We start from the raw sequence: 25,264 nt of genomic DNA, 5'->3' as shown, positions 1-25,264 counted from the left end.
ATGACTCCAACCTAAGTGTATGTAAACTTCCGACAACTGCATACATGTAGTAGTGATCAGTTGCATTGTAAGAAAATATGCATCAACTTCCCTACATCCAAAAGACATGGCATACTGTAACAAAACATTTTACATCCAAAACGAGTGTTTCTTAAGTTCAGCTAGGTCCTGCCCGGTTTCAGCCCATTTGCATCAGTTTGGTTCCTAGTGAATACACCCGGTGTACGACTGCAGGTCCACGAATAACAACAGACACATTCAAAAGCCCATAATAAATAAATCCATCACAAACGTCTTACGAAGATTTAATGTACATTTATTCTTAACACATGGAACATATAGTATAAAGATTCATTAAGCCAAAAAAAAGGAAAAAATTGGAATTTACATCAAGTCTTTAGCTACATCGTCTGAAATACAAATATGCAGAATCCATATCACTGGAAAAACAAATAAACACATTTCAAACAGTTTATGTCTTCATCAGGGGTCTTGCTTTGTCGTTGATGTAGGAGCGGAAATGGAACCGTAGCAGACATGGTTTCAGTCATGTTAAGACAGCGGTACTGGAGACAAACTGAAACTTGATCTGTGTGGGGGGGGGGGGATGTTGCAAGGGAGTCGCAGCAGCTGAGTCCCTGTAGCGAGAGACAGGCGGGTGGGTCGGGGGTGAGGGGTCAAAGGTTAGGTAATCCCATGGCGAACTTGATGCAGGGAATTTCACTTGAGAGTAACCTTAATTCATCGAAGATTCAAAATGGTGAAGCGCAACAGAAGGGTTAGAGAGAAAGAGAGAGGAGAGAGGTGTAATGTACAACATCATATATACACAGCAGTCGGGACTGCGTCTAGAATAGAGGAGCAGTCCTAAGAGGTGACTTCTTCTATAAGGGTCAAGTCATACAATCAAGGGACAGAGAAGAGGTCGGGGTGTTGTAAGGTTCACGATACTTTGGGGGGAAAGCCTTTTGTCATCTCTCTCAGTTCAACATTTAACTAAAATCATTTTTAAAAACTACAGTTTGCTGCCAAGCCAGCGTATCTCAGTGTGAAACAGTATTATTACAGTATGTTGACAATTGTTTTTAAGGTGTACAGTACAGAAAAAAAGTCCTACAATCTACTGCACAGGCCTCCTCATTGAAGACGTCTGTCTGTCTGTTCACAGCTGATAACCTGGGTCCTGTAGGGCTGAGTATATAGCATCCAAGTTACAGCAGTATACCAAACCAGAGTCCAGGAGTCTGTTTCACCGTACATTAACTAAAAACAGGTTTTGCCCGTCCATGCCCGCCCTGCTCACCCCCCTGCCAACCCCAAGGGAGGAGAACCTGGGCACATATATCCCCCAGACTCACTGTAAACGAGACAGCAATTTTGGTTACAGTTTTTATCTTTTCATTAAAAAAGTTGTTTGCCACAGGGCAGCTCTCTCCCTCCCCCCTCTCTCTCTCCCTCCATCCCAGGGTCCCATCTGATCGGTCTTATCACATCATATCCACGTTAGTTTCTCAGTTTCCGTGTTCCAGAATGTTTAACTCCACCGCTACTTCAGTAAATCCGTCCTTTAGTGAGAAGGGTAGACAGTGGAATCCGAGGTGATTTTGCATAAATTAAAAAAAGGACAGTCAGTTTTGCTCTTAGTTCTCTCTTCCACTCACACTCAACAGACACACAAAAAAATAAAAGGGGGGGGGGGGGGAACAGGGCGGGGGAACAGAAAGAGAAAGCGAAGCTGAAACCCCCACGGCTGTCATGACTGGCCAATCAGAAAGAGTACGTCACAGATCACATGGGATACCAGAGAGTTCATGAGTGGTGAGACAGAGATGTCCAGTAGGCGGGACTCGTACAGGGTGAACTCTGAGTGGTTCTCCTCCACCTTAGCCATGGCGTGCAGGGCGCGGGCCGCTCGCCGCATCATGTCCACGCTAGTGGGCTCAAAGTGCGCCCCCTGTAGGTGCATCATGGAACTCTGGCTCTGCTGGTACTGCGTGGCCGTTAGACTGTCCTCCAGGAAGCCCAGGAGGTTACCTACGCTGGCCTTCTGCACAGCGATGGTCCTGGCCGCCATGCCGTCTCCCTGGGCCAGGTTGGCCAGTAAGACCACAGACATCTCCCTACAGACGGCCACCTTCCTCTCCCCGACCAGACGTACCAGCGTCCCGTACAGCTTCTCCAGCCGGCTGAACGGCGGCGTGGCCAGGATAAGGTCCACGTTGTTGTCCTGGATGCTCAGCTTGCTGAGGGTCTCCAGCACCAGTCTTTGGGGGGATAGGGCCCCATGGGGCCCCAGCATGGGGAAGGGGTCCAGGGCCTCGGCCGAGGGACAAACAGCCCAATGGAGCAGGCCGTCCAGCAGGGGCAGACAGATGCTCTCTGGGTAGATGGACAGGTCCAACTGGCCGGAGATGTTAGCCAGAGTGACCAGGCAGTTCTCCCTGAGGACCTCCAGACAGTCCCACCACCACTCGTCCCTCTCACAGCTCACCCTCTCGTCCTCCTCCTCCTCCTTCTCGTAGGTGACAGGGGCCTGTTTCCTCTCTGGGTGGCGGTGATGGAGCAGGACCAGACGGCCCAGCAGCAGCAGCAGCCCCGGGTGTTTGGACATCTCCAGGTCATTGCCGGGGATGAAGGACAGCGAGCGGACGATGTTGGAGACGCAGACGCAGCGGCGAGCCAGGGTGTCCTGCCAGTCCGACAGCGTGTTCAGTGGGGTCTCATCCTTGCTGTGAGGCTCGTCCTCCAGGATGGTGATGTTGCGTCGGCTCTGCTGCGCCTGGCGGATGGAGAACAGGAACTTCCCCCCGTTCTCCTTCTGCTCCTCGGCTGCTCCTCGCACCGCCTCCTCCGTCACCGAGCCCGGCCGGGCCGACAGGACGTCGTCGATGGTAGCAGTGACCGGGGCGGGCGTGGTTGGGGCAGAGGCCTTGGTGGTCTTCTCTGCAGGGGAGGTGGTCTGCTCTTCCTTGCCAGGCTTAGTGGTCTTCTCTGGGTCTTCTGACACCGTCGCGGGCACGGCCACCTTCTTTCTACTCTCGGTGGCTGATGGCGGCACCCGTTTCCGCTGCTTGAGGATGTCGCACTGACTCTCGAAGTGAGTCTGGATGTGTTCCGTGGTGTCCCCCCCGCCGATGCTCCAGTGGATCAGCCCGCTGTCGAAGCTCTGCCGCCGGCCTAGCTTACTGGAACGGCCCCCGGGGAAGGGGTCTTTCTTACGCACCATCTTGATGGGTAGCTTGTCGAACTTACTGGCCTGTTTGGGTTTCTCCTGGAGGAGGCTGAGGTTCTGGGGGGCTGAGGAGGTGGAAGAAGACTCTCCTCCTTTCCTCTCCTTCTCCTCCTCCTCTGCTGTCGAGTTCTCCGTCGTGGATTCCTCCTCCTCCTCCTGTTTCACCTGGACCTGCTGCGACGAGGTGGTGGTGTCCTCCTCCTCTTCGTCCTCCTCCTCTTCTTCCTCGTCCTCCTCCATGTCCTCCTGCTCGGGCAGCTCTTCATCGGACCAGTCTTCGTCGGCAGCATGCGGGTCGATGAGCGTCCGCTGGCCAGGGTCTCCCACCTCATACTCCTTCAGGATGCCGAAGATCTCGATGAGGCAGCGTCTGAAATACTCCACTACCAGCTCCAAGAACCCTGGCAGCTGAGAGGAGACAGGATAGGACAGGCTGTAGTTAGACATCCACATCAATGACAAATATAATCACGCATGAATTCTTTATACAGAGATGTGATCAGGACAACCTAGAAAATCTGGAGGATAATGTCAGATAATACATATTGACATTTTGAAGTTTTATTAGAATGCTTCTTAGAAAAGATTACTGTATCATCTGGTAAGATACCAACTTCAACATGTAATATTTTAAAAGTATAATATTAATATAAAAGTATTATTATGGGTGTTTCATCATTCTAATGCCTGTTGGAACTCACCTGGCAGAGGTTGAAAGTAGAAATGCTGTTGTCATCGTATAGTAAAATATTAATGGTGTCCAAGGCCCAAGTGCTCTCAGCTAGTAAGCCTGACTTCAGTGACATCATCACTCTCCAGGCCTCTGGGGTGCCTGAGGGAACGAGCAGAAAATACATCAGTGACTGATATAGGATGATGGCAATGTTCCCTCTAAGCTGCCGCGTAGCGGCAGGCCGCTCACCGGCGCAAGAGATTGAACTTCACCGAGTTCGCCCCATTAGTTTGCACTATATAGATACACTTTTTTTCTGTGATCGAAAAAACATTATATCAGTCCCTTTTTAATGCAACAAACCAAAACAAATCTAACTTTGCAAGATTGAGTCTGATTTTGTTGTAGGCAGAGCCAGAGCGTAACGGAGTAGAATTCGGGTGGGTAGCCCATGAGGGGTTTTTCCAATCACCAGCGAGTGAATGAATGCGCTTTTCATATTTCAGATCAGAGCCGCGCCTGTGAACATTTGTTGATATTCTTTGCTAGTTAGCAAGTTATTAGCCCATTTATAGATAAGCATAGATCAGCAATGGGGAGTTACTGCTTCCTACAAGAGCACAAAACATGTAGGCTACATTTCAAGCTGTCTTTGAAAAGCGAGTAAGGTAAAAAACGTATGTCTTAATTAAAGGGGCAGTGTTGTATTTTGAGACAGGCTTGAAAATGCAAATAAGTCAATAGGCAGAGGGGTAGCCTACATTGTCTAATCTTCTGTATTGTAATAATAATTAATGTTATTTTGTAAAGTGGTTTGTTGCATCATACAACAATGCAATTTACAGTCACCTATTTGGCCCATGGTGTTACAGACCAAGTAAAAAATCATGAATTAATGTCAAGCCCTTCATAATGTAAAAACATTTTTAAAGTCTCATGCAATGTAGGCCTGCATTGAACACCACATATAGGCTACTCTAGGCTATATCATAGAAATCAAAAGCTATTTCCATGTGAAAATCTTATGGGATTTGCTCCATTGGTTTTGTTGGTAGGCCTACATTATGCTCAAATAGCCTATTGGCTACTGTCTAAAACTGTAAGGGTACAGCCTCAGCGTTCACTGTAAACACGCGCCGGAACTTGCACAAAATTCTAACAACGTTCAAGTTTCCGCTCACAATACCAAAAATGTGCTCAGTGCCCCAAAATTTGAGGGAACATTGTTTAGGAGTATAATTATTTTTATTAAATAATTGTTTTGTTTTTTTAGAAACAGCGTAAGTGACTTTGTGCAAAGGGTCTGCTAACATTTAATCTCCTGAAAATGGCAAGTTTTGGGTGAAAAGAATCTGCCAACACTTTCATACCGATGTCTTTCATGGTGAGTCGTCCTCGGGGTTTGAGGATGGGTTGGGAGGCCTCCACCGACCCTGGGGGGAAGGCTATGTCCCGCCTGATGAGGGGGGGCTGCATGGGGGCCTGGCCTATGTGGGACGCGGGCACGGGGGGCCCCGCCTTCTGCATCTTGATGCCTGAGTGCATGTAGGGCGACTTTGAGGGGGACGTCCGGCTTTCCATGGGGCGGGGCATGGGAGCGGGGCTGGACACCTGGGAAATGTGGTTTTGGGAGCTCTGATAGTTGGACTGCAGGGGTCTGGACATGGGGGGGCCCGAGCCCCCCGGCCCGTAGGGGGACTGTCTCTGGCTGGGGTGTCCCGGCCACTGGCCCTCGTGGTTCATCCGCTGGTCGGCCCCTGGCATCATCTCCTCAGAGCGGTTCATGCCGTGGTAGCCCTGGGGGGGCCCCTGGCCAGGTCCTGGAGGCCCCTGGCGGTTGGGGTAGTTGGGGTAACCCATCTCATTGCGTCCCTGCCACATGGGGCCCTGGGGGCCATCAGGGGCTGCCTGCATAGGGCTGCCCATCATCTGGGGAGGCATGGGGGACTGGGAGTTGGGCCCCCCGCTGGAGGACCCCCGGTCTCGGCCAAAGGGGAAAGGGAACTGGCCCTGGGGGCCAGGTGGTCGGCGGTCAGAGCCGGGGTAGCCTGCGTTGTACTGATTGTACATGTCCTGTTGGCCCTGGGGGCCCCCGGAGGGCTGGGGCCCCGGCTGCTGCTGACCGCTGAAGGGGACATTGTACATCCCATCCCCCTCATGACGCTTCGCTGGGGGACCGTAGCCCCCGTCCACTGGAGGACGCTTGTAGTTCTGAAGACATGCATACACATTGTTAGCATCTCAATATCAAACCAATGGATTATATATCCAGCACGTACATATTGATTATGGATTCAATACATTTCAGTAGGTTATTATATGCCTTTTTTACATTCATATCGTATCAATACAACATCCCACATTCATTTCACTGAATAAGTTATACTGATAAATGCAAGTGAACATTTACAAGGCTTCTGAAGCAGATATGAGTACACAAAGAGAGCAATGGACAAAATGTACTTACGGGTTGTTGCTGTGGAAACATTCCTGGCTGCTGATTGGGGTAGGGGCCACCAGGTGGCGCTCCTTGGCCAGGGTACTGATTACCATAGGAATCATGACTGAAACACAACATACAACATACCGGTTAACAAACTTCGGCAATTGAAATGCAGCAGAACTTAACTAAAATAAACTACACAGAAAACACAAAATAAGATAAAGCAAACGCTTGAATAGATAACATAAGCTCACACTAAGATCAAAGCCTTCTTGAGAAAAGACAGTCATGTATTTAACATGTATAAGACCCTGTATGTGACTTAGCCCAGTTTGAGGTACTGACCGTTGCTGCGGTGGGGGTCGGCTAGGGGAGTACATCCCCGAGTCGGCCCCTGAAGGCATCAGGTTGGGCTGGGGGGCCCCAGGACCCATACTGCCGTCAGGACCCATCCCTGGCTCCTGTCTCCTGTCATATCCAGGTCCGTAGGGGTACTGTTGTCTCGGACCCATCTGCATGTTGGGGCCCATGGGCCCTGGGGGGCCTCTGTTGAACTGCCCCTCCATACCACTGTTAGGCCCCGGCCCTGGAGTCATGAATTGCTCTCCAGCTGCAGAGAGTTAGGGTTAAACACTGAACAGTGTCTCAATATTGTATGGGACAAGTCTGTCTAGGCCACTTAGCAGATGCTTTGGACCCACCACAACCCAGTCTTGGTGTTGCTAGCGCCACGCTCTTAACCAACTAAGCCACACATGATATACTATATACTCCTCGTACAGTATTCTTGTATAATTTCCTGTGACCGCCAAATAAAATATCTAAAAGCCAGTTAAACCTATCGCTCACCTTTCCTCATGCCACCAAAGGGGTCCTTGTTGGGTTCGTAGGGCCCCATGCGACCCATCATCTCCGGACCACCCATCCCAGGCTGGTAGCTGTTGGGGGTGATAGAGTTCCGTCTGGCAAATGCCGGGTCGCCCCCGTCTGCAAATGGGTCCTGCAGCCTACAGGGAGGAGGAGGGGGAGAGGGAAAGAGAAAAGGTGCGCGAGAAATAGAGATTACAAAAAAAAGAAGAAGCTAAATACCATTTTCAATTGTGTTGTTCGTTTGGTTCCCCTTGAATGGAAGAATCTATTCTGTTTTTGTTACCAACTCTTCAGTGGAAGGAAGGAAGGGTAGGGGATTGTTGTCAGGTGTAGTAGAGAGTGAGAGGATGTTTTGAGACAGAGTAGTAGAGAGTGAGAGGATGTTTTGAGACAGAGTAGTAGAGAGTGAGAGGATGTTTTGAGACAGAGTAGTAGAGAGTGAGAGGATGTTTTGAGACAGAGTAGTAGAGAGTGAGAGGATGTTTTGAGACAGAGTAGTAGAGAGTGAGAGGATGTTTTGAGACAGAGTAGTAAAGAGTGAGAGGATGTTTTGAGACAGAGTAGTAGAGAGTGTCATGGGTACCTGACTGGCATGGGGGGCATCTGGCTGTGAGGGGTGGAGGCTGGGGTGGGGGGCTTCAGGTCTCCCCCCTCCGCCATGGAACTACTGGTAGACTGGGGGGTCTGGGGGCCCTGCAGAGATCCAGATCCAGCTGCAACACACACACACACACACACGTTAAGAGATACACACGGTAGAGATACGCACATTTTAGACACACGTCACAGGGCTAAATCCCACTGAATGCACACACAGCTTCAGCGTTATTATAGAAGAGACTCACAGTGACAGAGAGAGATCACTTCAGCCCAGTGTTAAGAGACTAAACCCTATCTCTCCCTCTCCCATGCTGCTGCTGTTGGCTAGCTCAATCCCATCAACTCATTCCCATGCTGCACACACACAGTGCACAGAGAGGCTGGCTTTGGCCGCCCACACACACACAGCGGTGATGAATCCTTCAGCACATCTCAGCATGCCTTGCTGCCGGCATCACAAAGTCACCAGGAAACAATGATCTAAAATCAGCCTCAGCCTCTGTCAGATTACCATGTGTGTTGCATGGAGCGCCTCTCGTCCGTTGCCCGGCTCAAGACTTCTCACTATTAGCACGCCTGTCTAATGAGTCATGTGTTTCATTCATTAACTGACACACACACACACACAGTCATTGACAGGTCACAGTTATTCAAATCTTCTCACTTCTCACACACGGCAACGCGCACATCAATCTGCTTGCACTCCCTTCCCCCGGGGCAGGGATTTCCCTCTACTACAGCTGAAGAGTGGAGGAGGAGGAGGAGGGCGAAAGGGGGGAATCTCAGGAAGGGAGAAAAAAAAAAAGACAGCAGGCGAGGGAGGGAGGGAGGGAGGGAGCAGAAAAAAGCGTGTGACTTTACACACACAACCACCTCTTTTCCCATTCATCATTTTCTGGCTCAGCACAAAGCTCCAGGGAGGGGGGAGAGGGTTGCCTGTGAAGCCGTGGGCCAGGAACCAGACACTAGGCACTGCCGTAGTAGTAGCTAGTAATGGAAGGCATCAACAGATGACGACCCCCCCCCCCCTTACTACTGGGGGGCTGCCAGCAGACATACTCCACATCAGAGGGATCTCCCCTGCACCCCTCTCCCCTCTCCATCAACCCTCGTCTCTCTCCCCCAGCCTGGCACTGATTCCCCACCACAGAGGATCTCCCTGCACCCCCATAACCTCTACCAAACCCCCATCCCTCCTCCCCTCAGCCTCCTGGCACTGACTCCCTGCCCCCTGAAATGAAAGCCCATCCTTGGCTTGGCTTGGCTGGGCCAGACCAGCAGAGCAGACTGTTGAGGAGCACGTGGCTGGGTGATACCAAAAACCAGCCTCTCCAAAACGAACAGTGTTTGGGGCGAGAACACCGACAGAACACAACACCCCCCTGAGGAGATATGCAGGGGGGAGCAGATCACTGAGGACAGCCCCATTAACCTCCAGCATAAGACTATGAGGAACCACAGAACAAACACACACTGTCTGTGCCTCTCATAGACAACCACAGGACGGCCTCAGCATACCAGTATGTTTAGAATAAAATGAGATTGAACTCTTTGGCCTGAATGCCAAGCGTCACGTCTGGAGGAAACCTGGCACTATCCGGTAAAGCATGGTGGTGGCAGCATCATGCTGTGGGGATGTTTTTCAGCGGCAGGGACTGGGAGACTAGTCAGGATTAAGGAAAAGATGAACGGAGCAAAGAACAGAGAGATCCTTGATGAAAACCTGCTCCAGAGAGCTCAGGACCTCAGACTGGGGCGAAGGTTCACCTTCCACACCTCCCAAAAGGACAACGACCCTAAGCACACAGCCATGACAACGCAGGAGTGGCTTCGGGACAAGTCTCTGAATGTCCTTGAGTGGCCCAGCCAGAGCCTGGACTTGAACCTGATCGAAAATCTCTGGAGAGACCTGAAAATAGCTGTGCAGCGACGCTCCCCATCCAACCTGACAGAGCTTGAGAGAATCTGCAGAGAAGAATGGGAGAAACTCCCCAAATACAGGTGTGCCAAGCTTGTAGCGTCATACCCAAGAAGACTTGAGGCTATAATCAACATTTTTCACTCATTCCATTTAAATCAATGTGACTAGCTATAACTCAAAACAGAGTCGGTATGGGAGGGAGGGGATGTGAAGTACTAGTTTGAGTATCTGCCACTCACATGGACTAGGGGGCTGACAGACAGACAGACACACACCTGGGCTAGGGGGCTGACAGACAGACAGACACACACCTGGGCTAGGGGGCTGACAGACAGACAGACACACACACACCTGGGCTAGGGGGCTGACAGACAGACAGACACACACACACCTGGGCTAGGGGGCTGACAGACAGACAGACACACACACACCTGGGCTAGGGGGCTGACAGACACACACACACACCTGGGCTAGGGGGCTGACAGACACACACACCTGGGCTAGGGGGCTGACAGACACACACACACACACACCTGGGCTAGGGGGCTGACAGACACACACACCTGGGCTAGGGGGCTGACAGACACACACACCTGGGCTAGGGGGCTGACAGACACACACACACACACACCTGGGCTAGGGGGCTGACAGACACACACCTGGGCTAGGGGGCTGACAGACAGACACACACAAATAAAGACCAAGACAAACACAGCACGGACCTGGGCTGGGGGGCTGGATCTTGGGCTGGGTGGTCTTTTTGGCGTCGGTGAAGAGATCCGGGGGCGGGTCCTCGCCACGTTCGATCTTGCACTCGAAGGCGTACAGACACTGGATGTACTGTTTCTTCAGAGAGCTGGCAGCGCTGCTGGACGTGCCCACGTTCAGGTTGGTGGACAACTCCCTCCACTTCTTATTCTTGTTCACCTGGTGGGCGGAAGGAGCGAGGAGATCTTACAACACCATAGCTACCAAACAGAGTCCAAACTAGCTAAATATGTGATGTTCTAAACTGCTGTAGAAAAATGAAATGACGATGACAAGGTTATCAGGCAAATAATGACGTCGGTATTCTAAAACACAGAGGTACATAGACACATGCACAGACACACTATACACAAATACTGCAACAGAGGAACCACTAACCTGTGTGAGGCCTCCGATCTCTTTCACCGAGACGTAAAGTCTGAAGAGGTCCAGAGGTTTGCGTCCCACAGCGGGAAGGTTGGTCATGCCCATGGCCTTCTCCTCAGCGAACGCCAGATACCGGTCTACCCACGTCCTCCTCTCCAGCTCCGGACCCAGCTCATACAGACGCGTTATCTTCTCATTGGTCGTCGTCGAAGAATTTGACTTCTGAAAGAGGGAGACGGGAGAAGGAAGTGGTGAGGATTTGGCTTGATATTCACCATCGACTTCAACTTACTTCCACTCACTGACCCCATAGAAGTAGAATCCCAATCACAATACTAGGTCAGCCATATTGCGTGTACCCATGAGGTTACCATGGTCAGAGGGGCTTTGACTGTTCTTGGGATTCTATTTCTATGCACAAACAACCATGCAGCTCTTTCATTCTGACTGTATCATTCAGTACCACAAGTCAGAAACCACAAACCTTCTTTACCTTCTTGGTTTCAGGTTTGGGCGTGCCGTCCACCTTGTTGTTAATCTTCTGGGCTGGGTTCAGTTTGACATCGATGCCAAACTCAGGGCTAGGAGCCATGCCTGGCAGATGGATAACAAATGGGGAGGGGGGTTTAGTCCAAGTAGTACCACATATTAGTTAAGTAACATTTCAATCCAATTTATTGCCGATTTTATACAATATCAAATATCAAGTCAGATGATATGCCAAAAGCAATCATTTGTCCACTTGAGTTGGGTGATAAAATAATGTCCAGACGCAACCAGACTGGATATTTTCTCCAGACTCACCAGGTGTGTTGTTGGCCATGTTCCCTCCCATTGGCCCTCCTCCGTAGGGTCCTCCCTGGTTCATCATACCTTGCATGCTGTTGATGGCCCCCGGCCCTGGGCCATACGGAGACCCTGCTCCCATCATCCCCTGGGGCATATTGGGGGGGTAACCTGGAGGCCTGGAAAGGGGGGGAGCGACAACATTATAAAACCATTCACAATGGTTACGATACATGACAGTTATAAAACAACACGGCAATATTCTAAACATGTATACAGAAGAATATCGTGGCTGTCGGATGAAAAGCTCATAACTGTATGTTCGTCAACGGGAGAATATGGCTGGTTTTTTTCCATTTCCTGAAAAGTTTCTGTTTTGGAGATGAGGCTTTCATACTGTATTTCTCATCCCTCCCTTTCCTTACAGAGGCCCCCATCTTCCTAAAATGCCTCGTTGTCTCCTTCCCCTCTCTGCTCAACATCCTCCGTGAACACTTGAGTTGTGCTCAGTAGGGCACACGATAGCAAAACACGCAAAAAAAATAAAGTATTTCTCTGTTTTAAAATGTTTTACTCCATACTGAACAGGGCCCTGTCTTACCTCCTGATGTAAACGTCTGTGTCTCCAGCCTGTCTCCCTCTGGAGCTCTGTGGCTAATGTCTTTCTCTCTGTGGCTCTGTTTCTCTGCTTGGAGGCTCAGCTGACTTTCTGACTGAACAACTGTGTGACTCACTGCCTGGATCACTGTTCTCATATGCCACCTATCTTTCCTCCCTGTCCCTGTGTTCTGTGTTCCCCTGACTGGTCTACATCTTAGCTGGCTGGTTGGCTCACACCTGACCTCTCCTCTCTCACACAGCAGAGCCTGGGAGTGGGAAGAATCAAACAATGGGTTTTTCAGGGTCACACACAAACACACACACAATTTCCAACAAAGAGATGAACCATATAATATTGAATGGCACTCAATGCTGAACTGTCTCCTAAAGCAGCAACGCAGTGTCGTTGAGTACAGACCAGGCAGCTTACCGGTTGTGTATAGAGTTGGCTCCGTGGTGCATGGCAGAGGCTGCATCCGGAGGGCCCCCAGGGCCCTTCCTGTTCATGCCTGGAGGGGGGCACATCCCAGAGGTCACCTGTGGGGGCATGCCGGGGCCCATGTTGGGGCCCATCCCGGGGCAGTAGGGGCGAGCACCCATCTGACCCGGACCCATCCTGCCAGGGGGCATGCCTGCATACGGCGCCCCACCAGCCTGGCCTGGCATAGGGTTCATACCAGGATTTATGCCCCCCGGACCACCAGGGTAGTTGGCGTTGGGCATGCCACTGTAGCCGGGCTGTCTGGGGTAACCTGGAGGGTGGGGAGAGAGACAGAGACATCCGGGGACTGTTCAGAAGGGCACACCGTAATTTGTGTTATTATTGGACAAGTCCATGTAGTTCCTCCCTGTTTCATTCAGTTACAACCCAGGACTTACTCTAACACAGCAAGAGTCCTAATCCTAAAATGGAGCCTTGATTGAATCAAAATCAAGAAAAAGGACTTAACAGCTAGGCCTAATATTTGAGTTTAAAAAGGAGGTTTTTATTCAAGCAGATAGATTGATACCTGTGGTGAAGCTTTAGGCCTGTTGTATGTAGCCTGTGGTGAACCTAGACCTAGCTTGCCTCATTGAAACCTTCTAGCCTCCGGCATATAGAAACCTGTCTGGGAGTTTCAGTGGTCCACGTCTAAATTTAACTCCACAGATATAGCCTCTCTCTTGGTCTCTGTGCTGACAGGCTAGCTGATGAAACGGTGTAGATGCTGGGCTAGAGTCTGATTCGATGAGTTATCTATCTCCATACTTATTCAAAGACCGTGAAGAAAGCCCTCTGAGGGAGAGGGCTATTCTACATTTAAAATGCAGCTTCAAAAGGTTCTCTGTATCTAGGCTACCTCAGAAATGCTGTGATGGTTGTAGGATGACAATTGAAAAATCTTTTCAAAGATTAGAATGTTCTGATCTTTTTTAACATTCCAGAGAGCAATACAAGGCTATAAAAGAGAGGAAAAAGGAGAGTACAGTGCTCCTACTATCTCGACAATCAATGGCTTTACGATCAGGACGAGCCCTGGGTGTATGTTACAGCAATAGCACTTCAAAGCAGCAAAGGGGAGCACATGGTTACTACAGGGCTTCAGTAAGAGCTAGAACAGGAGGATCATATCCTATTGACACTTTCATTTTCCCTTCTCTTCCTCCCCACTCCTTTCACTAAGCTGTGAGAAAATTATTCAGCAGCTCTTGGAGGACATTGTTAAAGGGATACTTCAGGATTTTGGCAATGAAGACCTTTATCTACTTCCCCAGAGTTAGATTAACTCATGGATACCATGTTTATGTCTCCGCATCCAGTATGAAGGAAGTTAGAGGTAGTTTTGCGACCCAATACTTTCTAGCGTTAGTGCAATGACTGGAAGTGTATGGTATTTATTGCGCTAACGCTAGTTAGCAACTTCCTTCAAACTGCACGCCGAGACATAAAAATGGTATCCACAAGTTTATCCAACTCTGGCAAAATCCTGAAGTATCCCTTTAAAACCAAGGTGCTTCAGCATGCAGTCTTCATCAGGGGTTTTACTCACATGGAGCGCCAAAAAACAATGCATAGCTGCCATCTGTTTGTATGAGGTCTACATAGTTGAGACTGTATCTTCTTAAAGCTGCAATATGTAACTTTTTGGGGCGACCGACCAAAATCACATAGAAATGTGTGTTATAGATCTGTCACTCATTGAAAGTAAGTCTAAGAAGCTGTAGATCTGTTCTATGTGTGCTATTTCTATGCTTCTTGTTCTTAAGTTTGTTTTTGCATCTTTTACTTCCGGTTTTGTACACCAGCTTCAAACAGCTGAAAATACAATATTTTTGGTTATGGAAATTATATTTCACAGCGGTTTAGATGTTACAATGATTATTTACACTATACTTGCTTGTTTTGTCACAAACTGAAATTAGGCTAACTATTAGAATTTTAGCAACCAGGAAATGGGGAGCGATTTCTGCATAGTGCATCTTTAAAATGTTCTTAACCAGGTCATCATTAAGCGGGACAGAACAAACTTAATGACTTCACTGTGCACAAGCTGTGTACGGGGCCTCACCTTGTGGTCCGTACTGTCCGCCCTGAGGGCCGTAGTTCCCCATGGAGTTGTTCTGAGGGTAGGGCCCCATCCCAGGATGCATCTGGCCTCCCGACGACTGGCGAGGGGATAAGGCGGAGCCAGGTTGCTGCGGCGACCCGTATGGAGGCATCTGGGGGTTACGCATGTACACTACAAAAGAGAGAGAGGGAGAGAGCGAGAAAGATGGAGAGGAAAAAGTTAGCTATACTCTTTAAATTTACACACAGCAGCCATTGAAGTATAGTTTTCATTTCCTAAAAGCCTATCAAGGTCGGGTGTTGAATGTCAATCAGTCCTTATCCAAACAAACCATAAATAAGCAAGGTGATTTGTAGATCGTTCAGGCTGCAGTCGCCCGCTTCAGGGTAGTCGATCTCAAACACGACCTATATCTTTTCATACTCACCCCTGTCCTGGCCCATGGCTGACTGGTTCATGGATGAGTGGAGGATGCCGTCTGAATGGACGCTGGGCGGCCGGGGAGGCATCTGGTTACCTGCGTGATGACATCAACAGAGAGCACCACAGTGATTCAGACACGCTGGGCATCATAACAAACAGACCATGCTTCTGTATCGTACAACAAAAGCTGTGGTTTACACCTGCTTTAGGAAGCTGGACGTGTACAATGTGATAGATTACTGCTTCTCTCTGGAAACCAGTGGCTCTATTCTCTCTCCCTCTCTCTGTACCCACCTGGCACGGCAGCAGGTGAGAGGGGTCCGGAGCGGGAGGGGGTGACGCTGGCAGGGGAGCCCACAGGGGAGGGGGAGGGCCCGCGGATGCCAGGCAAGTGGGGCGAGGTGTGAGGGGAGAAGGGTGACTGGGCGGGGTTACTCTGTTCCCCCTGGCTACTGGACACCCCCGACGTGCTGACCCCTGGACTCAGAGCCCCCTCCGTACCCGTCGGCAGGTCATCTATGGAACCAGAGAGGTCCTGGAACAAGAGAGAGGAGAGAATTAGAACCACAGAATGAAATAGAACACTAGGAAGTATGAATCGAGAAACAGTATTTATTTGGAACAAATGATTTTTGTTATGCACTAGACAGCGGTGATGTTCACTTGGATATTGAGGGTTGTACAGTTCAGACATATTGGGCAGCAAAAGTCAACAGTCATCTCATCTGGCCAAAGTCTACAGAGGGGATCCACATAACCAGAGACCAGCAAAGAAGAAAACAGACCAGGGTTTCCGTTAGCCGGTAATTGCCAGCTTTTGTATGCGGTTATTTTATTTTTTAAAGCCGATAAAATTGTTGGCGGCCAAATTTACTGTGAGAAAAAACAACGTTAGGCAGGCTATCAGCACGTCAATCACCACTCCCAATGTGAGCTGGAGGAGGCAGTATGCATTTGAAAACATACTTAATTGTTTGAAACCTGAATGTTTTACTTCATATTATGAGGCATGTCTTACCTTGCTTGAAAATCCAACCATAGAGGCAATTATTTTATAAAGACTTCATAGGAGGCGCATGAGTTTCAAGTTCGGGGAAGCATACAATTTATCCTACTGTTTCTACCGATCTTCGTGCCAGTTATGATTTTCATATGCTTTTCGTGGAACACTTTCATTTCAATAATAACGCTTTTGTTTCTCAAAATCATTGTCATGTGGTTAATCATAAAAATCGTGAATAAAATGTAAAAGTTCAAATTCAACTAATGCGAAAGCACCAGCCTCTGCCATATGGACACACTGATATACCATGATCATTGGCAGCTAAATAGTCTAAATGAGTGCATGGAACTCAGAGATGGCCAATGCAGCCGGTGGCCTAGAACTTCCATTGGCAACTAAGTAAAAATACAAAGCCGACAAATAAAAACAGTAAAAAATATACAGATGAAAATTCTGGTTCTTTCAATCAAATTCATTTCTCTACTCAGCCTGTCTTTCTATATCAGTCTTGACTTGAGCTATCACTAGTGAAGTGCAACATTGTATCAAATCAATCAACTGGATCCCAGCCAGAAGCAGTCTCTAGTAATAAGTTATAATAATAAGTTGGTCATTTAGCAGACGCTCTTATCCAGAGCGACTTACAGGAGCAATTAGGGTTAAGTGCCTTGCTCAAGGGCACATCGACAGATTTTTCACCTAGTCGGCTTGGGGATTAGAACCAGCGACCTTTCAGTTACTGGTACAACGCTCTTAACCACTAAGCTACCTGCCGCCCACTCTAGTCAATTTGCAACATTGTATCAACTAGCTTATTCCCAGAGTTTCCAGCACCAGTGAGCTAGGGACAGACAGCTGTTTTTGCGCAAGGTATTTTATGATGTTGATATTGATTATATTTTGCTCTTTCACACCGAGGCTTGGTTATTATCGAGGGGGAGATTGTTGGAAAGATTTTTCAAATAGGCCTACTGTGAGGAAATATTAGGCTATCATTCACAATGTGTGTTTAAAAAACAGACTTTGTTGACTTACTGTGTGAGGTAAATAAAGAATGACTGGAGCTCAGCTTATTAGTGGTGGACGTGGTGAGTTAAGACAACCAGAAATCCCCAAATGGGCATTTTCCTACATTTGCGTACAGCAGGCCAGATAGGCTACTTCTGGAACGCTCCGTCAACGTCAGGACAGAGAAACCTATAGGCTATCTTCGCCACACACCTCTACCCTTCTTCTTGTCTCAACATTTAAAATTATACTCAAGACACATTAACTTCACACATATTTCAGATGCTTTTCACTGACAGCCACAATTCAATAATCAGCTAGGCCTTCCTAGTTGTTGCATCTTTAGATTCACCCTCTTTCTAAATTTAACAGAGATTTTATATTTCTGTCATATACCACATGCATCTGGTGCATATTTTCTGCAAATTGCATTTTAGCAAATGTTTGAATATTATGTTTTATTGTCTGCTTCATTACAGGAGTTGCATGGTATGTTAAGATTAATTACCATTATTTAAATATGATTTCTGTCATTCTGAGCACCATGGGTGCATATGCATATGGGTCCAGTAAATTTCTAAAATGGACAGTAAATTAAAATCTTCCCGGCGCCACATTTTCCTAACGGAAACCCTGTGGAAACCATGCAACAGACCCACCAGATCACTTTAGAGAGGCTGTGTGATCCTCTCAGCAGAACTACTGGAATCCGGTGTCCAATTCAGAAACATTAGCTGCACCAATTATCCATCTGGCTACTCAAAACACATTGTGGAGCTAATATTTTCTCCAGTTCAGGACTCAGTCAGGCCCTAATGCCATGATGTGGTAATGATATTGGCAGGAGAGGTGAGGTGATTGTGTTTGAACAGGAAGTTGAGAGTTGTTTACACATGCTGTCTATAGTCACGTGGATCCCATGTGCTCCTCTCCTCTAACAGCTAGCTAGCTCATCTGACAGTCACATTAGAGGAGGGAGGGAGGAAGGGAGGGAGGGAAGGGAAAAAATAAGTAGAGGGAGGAGGTAGAGAAAAAAAACACTCCCTGGAAGATGGCCAAGTATTCCCACAAAAATCTCACACTCAGTGGCAGGCAGGCAGAGAGGCTGGCTGCGGCCCCGAAGTAGGCGGTTTTCAAGTTGAAACGGCGCCCAGTGCTATTTTTGGGACGTGACCTGACGAAGGCACCCCAGAGGGATCGACAGAAGGAGGACGATGATTCAGGAACCCTCGCCTCCATCCCTCTCTCTCTCTCTCTCTCTCTCTCTCTCTCTCTCAGCAAAGAGCTGTGAGTGCCGTGACCCAACGCAGGAACATGTCATTATGGGTGCAATCATGTGTAACCCACAGGAGAGGTGAGGAGTGTGTGCCTGCGTATGTAATTCCACTCCATAGCACTGGCCTTGCCTTGGACATTACGAGAGTTTGTATGCGTGTATGCGCGTGTGTGTGTGTGTGTGTCCCTTTCTGTGAGCAACCCAGGGGGGTGCAAGTCGATAAAATAAAAATGCTCAGATTGGGGGCTAGATCAAAAAGCGAGGAGGCATTCCTGGTTAAAGAGCCATGTCGGGATCTGAACAGTGTCAGCTGACCTCCCCCACTCTGGACACAGAACACACATCCCAAGACCAGTCATCTGACAGCAGGGCTAACGGGAGGCAGGCAGGGAGGCAGGCAGGCAGGGAGAGAGAGAGGAAGCTCAGGTAAAGCAGTCATTGTAACATTCTGCCCAGGGCCCAGCCCCAGTCCTGCCTGCCTACCTCCCTGCCTGAGGGCCCCACTCAGTCTCACAGAGAGAGAGCAAGAGAAATTCCATCCCCATCCCACCAAGGCCACAGGGCCCTGAGGCAGGGGTTAGGGGTCAGAGGTTAACCCTCTAAGGCTGTGCTCTGTAATCTTACCTCATTGAGAGGTCACATACATAGACAGGAGTCAGGACTATAGAGACATTTAGCAAGACCAGGAAGCAGGGGTCACGTTAAAGTTCAGAAATCTGAATTTTTCAAAAACATAGACCATCCAAAAATCTGAGTTTTAAACCATTTCACCTGTGTTTTATATTGAATGTCAACTGTGTTTGCTTCAATAGAGTGATTAGAGGTGTGCAACTATAGTTCTCCTTCACAGAAAATACATTAGTGCAACATATTCTGCACAAAATAGCTTCCTTTTCATCAATTGGCAACTATTTGGCTAGCAGCAACACAAGTAAATTAGCTTACAATGAAAAAGCAAGGTATTTTTCGTCAAAACGATGCATGGCGCTTGCAACGCCAGGGTTGTGGGTTCGATTCCCACGGGGGGCCAGTTTGAAAAAAAAAAATGTATGCACTCACTAACTGTAAAAGTCGCTCTGGATAAGAGCGTCTGCTAAATGACTAAAATGTAAATGTAAAATGTACGTTAATCACGAAAGGTACCGGAGAAAATTAGCTACACAGAGCGTTTTATCATTTTCTTTGAGTGAAAAACGCAGAATTCTGTGTTAACGTGACCCCTGGGAAGGGAGACACTGAATGTGACAAGAGGTATGGTCCTGCTAGTGTGGAGCTTAGAGAGAGAACAACTGAATAAGCAGATCTTACGTGCGCGCACACACACACACCTCTTTAAAATTCCCCAAACCACTCCCCCAACCAAAGCTGCCAGCTGTGATCCCTGGATACAGCCAGCGCTGTGTACACACACACACACCGAGCCTCCGCCTAGCTACTCCCACTCTGCAGCCAGTCATTGATTTTTTCCAACTCGATATTAGCAGCAGCAGCAGAGAGAGAGAACCCTGAGAGAGAGCCCTGCTCTGCTCTGTCTTGTTCAGCTTTGCTGACTAGACACAGAAAGAGAAAACTGGGCTGGCAGCACTCTACCTACTGCTGCCATTCACCAGACGTGTCACTCATCACAGTGAAAGATAGAGAAATGGAGAGAGGGAGGGATGAATGAGGGAGAGTAGAGAGGAGATGGTAGAGTAAAGAGGGGCTGGGGGCAAAGACTATTTACCCCCCCCCCCCAAAAAAAAATACAAAACAGACCCCTATGCGAGCCCCGACAACATCCCAAATGTTGTTATGTTATGTAGTAAGGCTAAGCTAGTGCAACATGGCAGAGAGAGAGTGGAAGCAAGTGCTGCAGCTCCTCTATAGCACCATCTCCCTCTATGCTCGGCGGCAGCCATTTTGTGTTTCCAGCTAACATGGGAACTTGCATGCCGGATTCCATCTTTTACAGCGAGAAACGGACAGACTAAAATAGAAAAACTTGTCAATTTTTTCTAAAGACAGAAATGTTAACAAAAAACAAACTTAAAATCCCTAAGGTCCAGTCTTAGGAGACTAATTACACCCAGTTTTCATAGTCTTATAGTAAGTAGCCATGTTGTGTCTAAAGCAGCCACTAGAATAGCCATACTGCTCCACAGTCTCCTGCTTCCATCCCAGTTCAATTCACTCTACAGTCTAATGTATTCCATTTACAGATTCCTTCAGTGAATCAATCTGGCTAAACTCCAGCCCATTAGTCTACTCTACAGTCTTTTTCTACAATGACTGTATCTGAAATCACACCTTATTCCCTATTTAGAGCACTACTTTTGATCAGAGCTCTATGTGCCCAGGTCAGAAGTAGTGCACTAAATAGGGAATAGGATGCCATTTCAGGCACAGCCCATGAGAAGCAGAAAGTAGGGGAAAGTGGAGGTGCTATGATATCACCAGTCAGTCAGTAAGATAATGTAACCTAGCTGCTATCTGGAGGCTGGGCTGTGACCGTGTCAGGACTAGTAGTGTAACAGGATCTGGGGACTAGTGGGCTGGGGGTCCTGGAAGAGTTCAGCCCACAGTCACCGACTCTCAATGAACCCCCTCTCTCTCCGTTTCTCTCGCTCTCTCCATTTCCCTATGGCTTTCTTGCTCACTCTCTCCCTCTTTCGCTAGCTCATCCACTCACTGCCTGTCAGGTTTCCTGTTCTCAGTCCTCTGTACACAAAGAGGCTCAAACACACACACACACACACACACACACAGAGGTGAGGGGGGAGAAATAATAAGAAAAAAATTGCTGCCGTCTCTGGGGCTGCCATGGTAACCATACTCCACATGCGTTTCCACATGAGTGCAGACACCGCCCCTCCCCCTCATCCCCTCTCCTCCCTCCCGTCCTCCCTGTGAGCCTGCTGGGGTCACGGTGCAGTCAGCTACTATAAAGAGGAGCTGTCATTGTTACAGGAAGCTCAAACAGACCAAAGCCATCCTCCCTCCCAGCTCCTCACACACACACACTTTAATTACACACACAGCCACCGGTGGCCTGACACACACACACACAGCAGAGGCAAAAACCTTCAAGTGTTCAGCAGTGTTTATGTTTACATCAGCTATAGTGCTGCTCTACTAACTGAATACTAAACAGTACATTTACCTCCTGTTACTATGGGTAATACATGTCTCTGATCTTCTCCTTAGAAGAGCTGAAATGACTTTTCCCACGACCCGATTTCACTATCAAACAACATCTCACCTGATTTCACTTCCATTGATTTCTCCCCACTGCTTCAGCGCATATCCACTACCTGGACTCATAGATGCAAGGGTCACGACACCTATACTGCAGACATTTTATAGGTTTAATATCACAACAAATATCTATTTTCAAATTTGCCTTTCTTTCAGTAGTTTTTGGGAACCATTTTGAATTCTGTGAGTAAGTGGCTCCACCTTAGACCCTCATGACGTCTGAACATACGGACACCAGCGTTAGGCTAGTGTTGAACAGGACAGGTGAGGGAGGTGAGGGGTGCAGGCCAGGGGCACTGGGGTGACCCTCCACAGTCAGGGTAGAGGGTTAGGGATGTCCCCTGCTGCGTACAGGGCCAGGGTAGGGTGTTCTGGGTATCCCAGTGTGGGTGTAGAGAGAGAACCACAGCCCCAGCTCTGGGTTGGCTAAACTGAGCTCCACCATAAGGGGGCACTCCTATCCCACAGTGGAGAAAGAGAGGGAGAAGAGGAGAAGAGCCTCATACAGCACAGTAGCCATTACCGTTTCAGAAACACAAGGCTACAGGAAGAGAAACTCACTATACCAATGGTCTCTATACAACATAGAGGCAACCATACACACACGCTATACAATCAACAACAACACATTACTGAGGCGTCGACCGAAACAATTGTAGAATATCAAAATATTCAAGCAGGGGATATTTGATTACATCTGCATGCAATTAAATTAAAATCATCCCACCCACTAGTTTCTGCCCTGAGGGCAGGTAAGGTAGCAGAGCCAAATACTAGTCAGTTAGTCAGTATACCCCAAACCTCCTCTAGCCCAAGCCACTCTGAACCCCTCCTATTCTAAAAGGTATGTTCCCTCTACAGACCTAGTCCCTTCCCAGTCCCATCTCCCCCGAGACCAATATTAGCCTGCTACTTAATACAGGAGACCATATGGGGATTGTAATTAATGGAAAAGGTAGAGGAGGGAAAGTGGGAAGGGGAAATCGTATAAAAAGATAACAGATTGCTATTAAAAATGATATTTAGCAATAAACTAAATCAATATTGCTCAGCTGTTCTTTTCCGATTTCTAGATGACTATGCTTAGAGCACGGATAGGTCACATGTTTAGTCATGAAAAAATGGTCTACCTGACTATATATGTTTATAAACATTCAACATCTGAACATTTGCCTAATTGAGGTTCTCTATTGGTAACAGTCCCACACACACTGCAGCAACCTGTGTGCAATACATAGCAGAGAGAGGGGGGAGGTCTGATTGCTGTGAATAATGGGGCTAGGGTAAGTGTGTGTGGGGGAAGCAGGCAGCTGCCCAGGCCAGGGTGAGGGGTGCTGGGATCGAGAGGCTGGAAGGGAGGAACAAGGGTCTGCCTAGCCTGCCTGATACTAGGGGCTAATCTGGGGGGCTGGGAGGGAGGAACCACAGCCTGTCTGCCTGATACTAGGGGCTGGGGTTGGGGAGCTGAGCATCTTGACTGGCTGCATCACCGCTTGGTATGGAAAATGCACCGCCCTTGACCGAAAGGGCTACAGAGGGTGGTGCGGACAGCCCAGTACATCACTGGGGCCGAGCTCCCTGCCATCCAGGACCTCAATATTAGGCGGTGTCAGAGGAAGGCCCGAAAGATTGCCAAAGACTCCAGCCACCAAAGCCATAGACTGTTCAGTGCTACCGTCCGGCAAACGATACCGGAGCATCGGCTCTTGGACCAACAGGCTCAGAGACAGCTTCTACCCCCAAGCCATAAGACTGCTAAATATCCTGACTGCTAAATAGTCAATTAATGGTACCCGAACTATCTGCACTGACCATCTTGCACTCACCCTACGCACACTCACTAGAATATTCAGTGCATGTGACAAATAAAATTGGATTTGATTTGAGTCTGCCTGCTTGCCTCTCTGCCCGCTTCTCCAGAGCAACACCCCTCCCACCGATGACAGACACCCAGCAACAATCCAAAGTAGACTAGAGGGCGCTGCCAAAGCCCTTCACTGACTGACACAACCACTGTTTCTCAGAGCAGAAAAACAAAGGTGATTTAATCTAAAAGAGCATAACTTAAAAACATTTTATGAGCTGTTTTGGTGCATCTAAATTCCCCGTCCAAGCAAACACCACGTAGGAAGAGGGGGAGCAGAGAGGAGAGGACAGCGCTGCAGTCAGCCACAGCCTTTGTGCTGCAAAACTAGCTCAGCCCAGCAGAAATGGAGAGAGAGGGGAGGGGCGTGCTTATGAGAGAGAGAGCGAGAGAGCGTGTGCGTACAAGAGCAAAAAGCAGGCTGGGTTTACCAGCTCCAAAACAATTCACTGAGGCAAATCCAAACAATACACTTTCTCAGCAGATTGAATTTTCTCAAGTACATTCATTAAAAATCACATATGTGCGGACGGGGGAGGGAGAGTGAGGGAGAATGAGATGGAGCAGAGAGGGGAGGGGGGGAGTGAGGGAGAATGAGATGGAGCAGAGAGGGGAGGGGGGGGAGTGAGAGCAAGAAAACTAGTAGAGAAACTGAGAGAGACAGTCAGCCCAGGAATCTGAATAAGACACGTGGGCACAGGAAGCTCTGGCCCCAGAATAGCAACAGGAAACACGCCCAGGAAACTGAATACTGCAAAGGCAGGCAGAGCAGAGAGTGAAGCTCGCAAAACAAGGCTGAGCCGGGCAGCGTTACGAAAGCTGATTTATAGAGAGAGAGAGACAGAGAGACCAAGAGAGAGAGAGAGAGAGAGAGAGAGGAGTGATTCCTCACGAAACCAGGACAAAAAAGGGCCATGATTTGGAGCATTTTCACAACATTTAATCCATAGAATGGTCCTTTGGAGGAAGGATTGTTGACATTTGTATCTAAAAGCATAATTGAGAAATAATGAATTAAAGTTAGCATTTTTATGACATTTTGGCATTAACCAGGCCTCCTTTAAGACTCCATAATGTTTCACCTGTAGGTGCTACAAAGCAAACATTGGTGTCATATGAAGCTTTACCGCATGCTATGTAATATGAGTAGTAGTTTTATTTATTTTGTATTTATTATTATATACATTTATTGAAAAATAAACATGAATATTGAAAATATAAAACAATTGTCAAATGTTTCTACATATTGTTGAACATAATATACTCTACGGGCATATTAAAAGTCCCAGAGTGGGATCTCTGTTACTTTTACAGTTATGATCCAATTCGTAAGTATTACCAACAGAGGGAATGTGAAAATGGATTTTCACATTATGCTGGTGATTTGCTGGATGTGCAATGATGTAAAAGGAGGGCTGCGATCGGTTCCATTGCCTACTATTCCAATTTCTAAAACGGGCCATTCCAAGGAAAGGCAAAATAAGGGTTGGAGCTGGGTAGGGTTGGAGATCAAAAAAAGTGAGCCGGCCTAGCTAAGCAGAATGCTCCAGAGCAGTACCGCACAAACAAGCTGTACTGCTGGAGAGTGGAGAGGTAAGTACTTGGCACATACACTATAAGTCATGGGGGTCTGTTTTGGAGATGCGGG

At 48.2% G+C, this 25,264-nt stretch overlaps 1 protein-coding gene across 1 annotated transcript in view; it reads right to left on the bottom strand.

The window, feature by feature from the left end:
• Positions 1-289: 289 nt before the first annotated feature.
• The window catches only part of LOC121586530 (AT-rich interactive domain-containing protein 1A-like), a 51,542-nt gene continuing 26,567 nt past the window's right edge, over positions 290-25,264 (bottom strand). The window contains exons 5-19 of the mRNA XM_045226059.1: positions 15,526-15,766; positions 15,236-15,325; positions 14,809-14,979; positions 12,690-13,011; positions 11,678-11,838; positions 11,358-11,467; positions 10,886-11,095; positions 10,462-10,666; positions 7,802-7,931; positions 7,198-7,355; positions 6,694-6,958; positions 6,373-6,469; positions 5,276-6,116; positions 3,934-4,064; positions 290-3,640 (exon numbers count right to left, since the gene is read on the bottom strand). Of these exons, the coding sequence (XP_045081994.1) occupies positions 1,754-3,640; positions 3,934-4,064; positions 5,276-6,116; positions 6,373-6,469; positions 6,694-6,958; positions 7,198-7,355; positions 7,802-7,931; positions 10,462-10,666; positions 10,886-11,095; positions 11,358-11,467; positions 11,678-11,838; positions 12,690-13,011; positions 14,809-14,979; positions 15,236-15,325; positions 15,526-15,766 (5,019 nt within the window). The 3' untranslated portion in view covers positions 290-1,753. The remainder of the gene's footprint in view (positions 3,641-3,933; positions 4,065-5,275; positions 6,117-6,372; positions 6,470-6,693; positions 6,959-7,197; positions 7,356-7,801; positions 7,932-10,461; positions 10,667-10,885; positions 11,096-11,357; positions 11,468-11,677; positions 11,839-12,689; positions 13,012-14,808; positions 14,980-15,235; positions 15,326-15,525; positions 15,767-25,264) is intronic.

Source organism: Coregonus clupeaformis, chromosome 17, assembly GCF_020615455.1.
Source record: "Coregonus clupeaformis isolate EN_2021a chromosome 17, ASM2061545v1, whole genome shotgun sequence".
NCBI lineage: Eukaryota > Metazoa > Chordata > Actinopteri > Salmoniformes > Salmonidae > Coregonus > Coregonus clupeaformis.
Note: the sequence above shows the minus strand (reverse complement) of the source record. Positions and strands in the feature narration are given on the sequence as shown.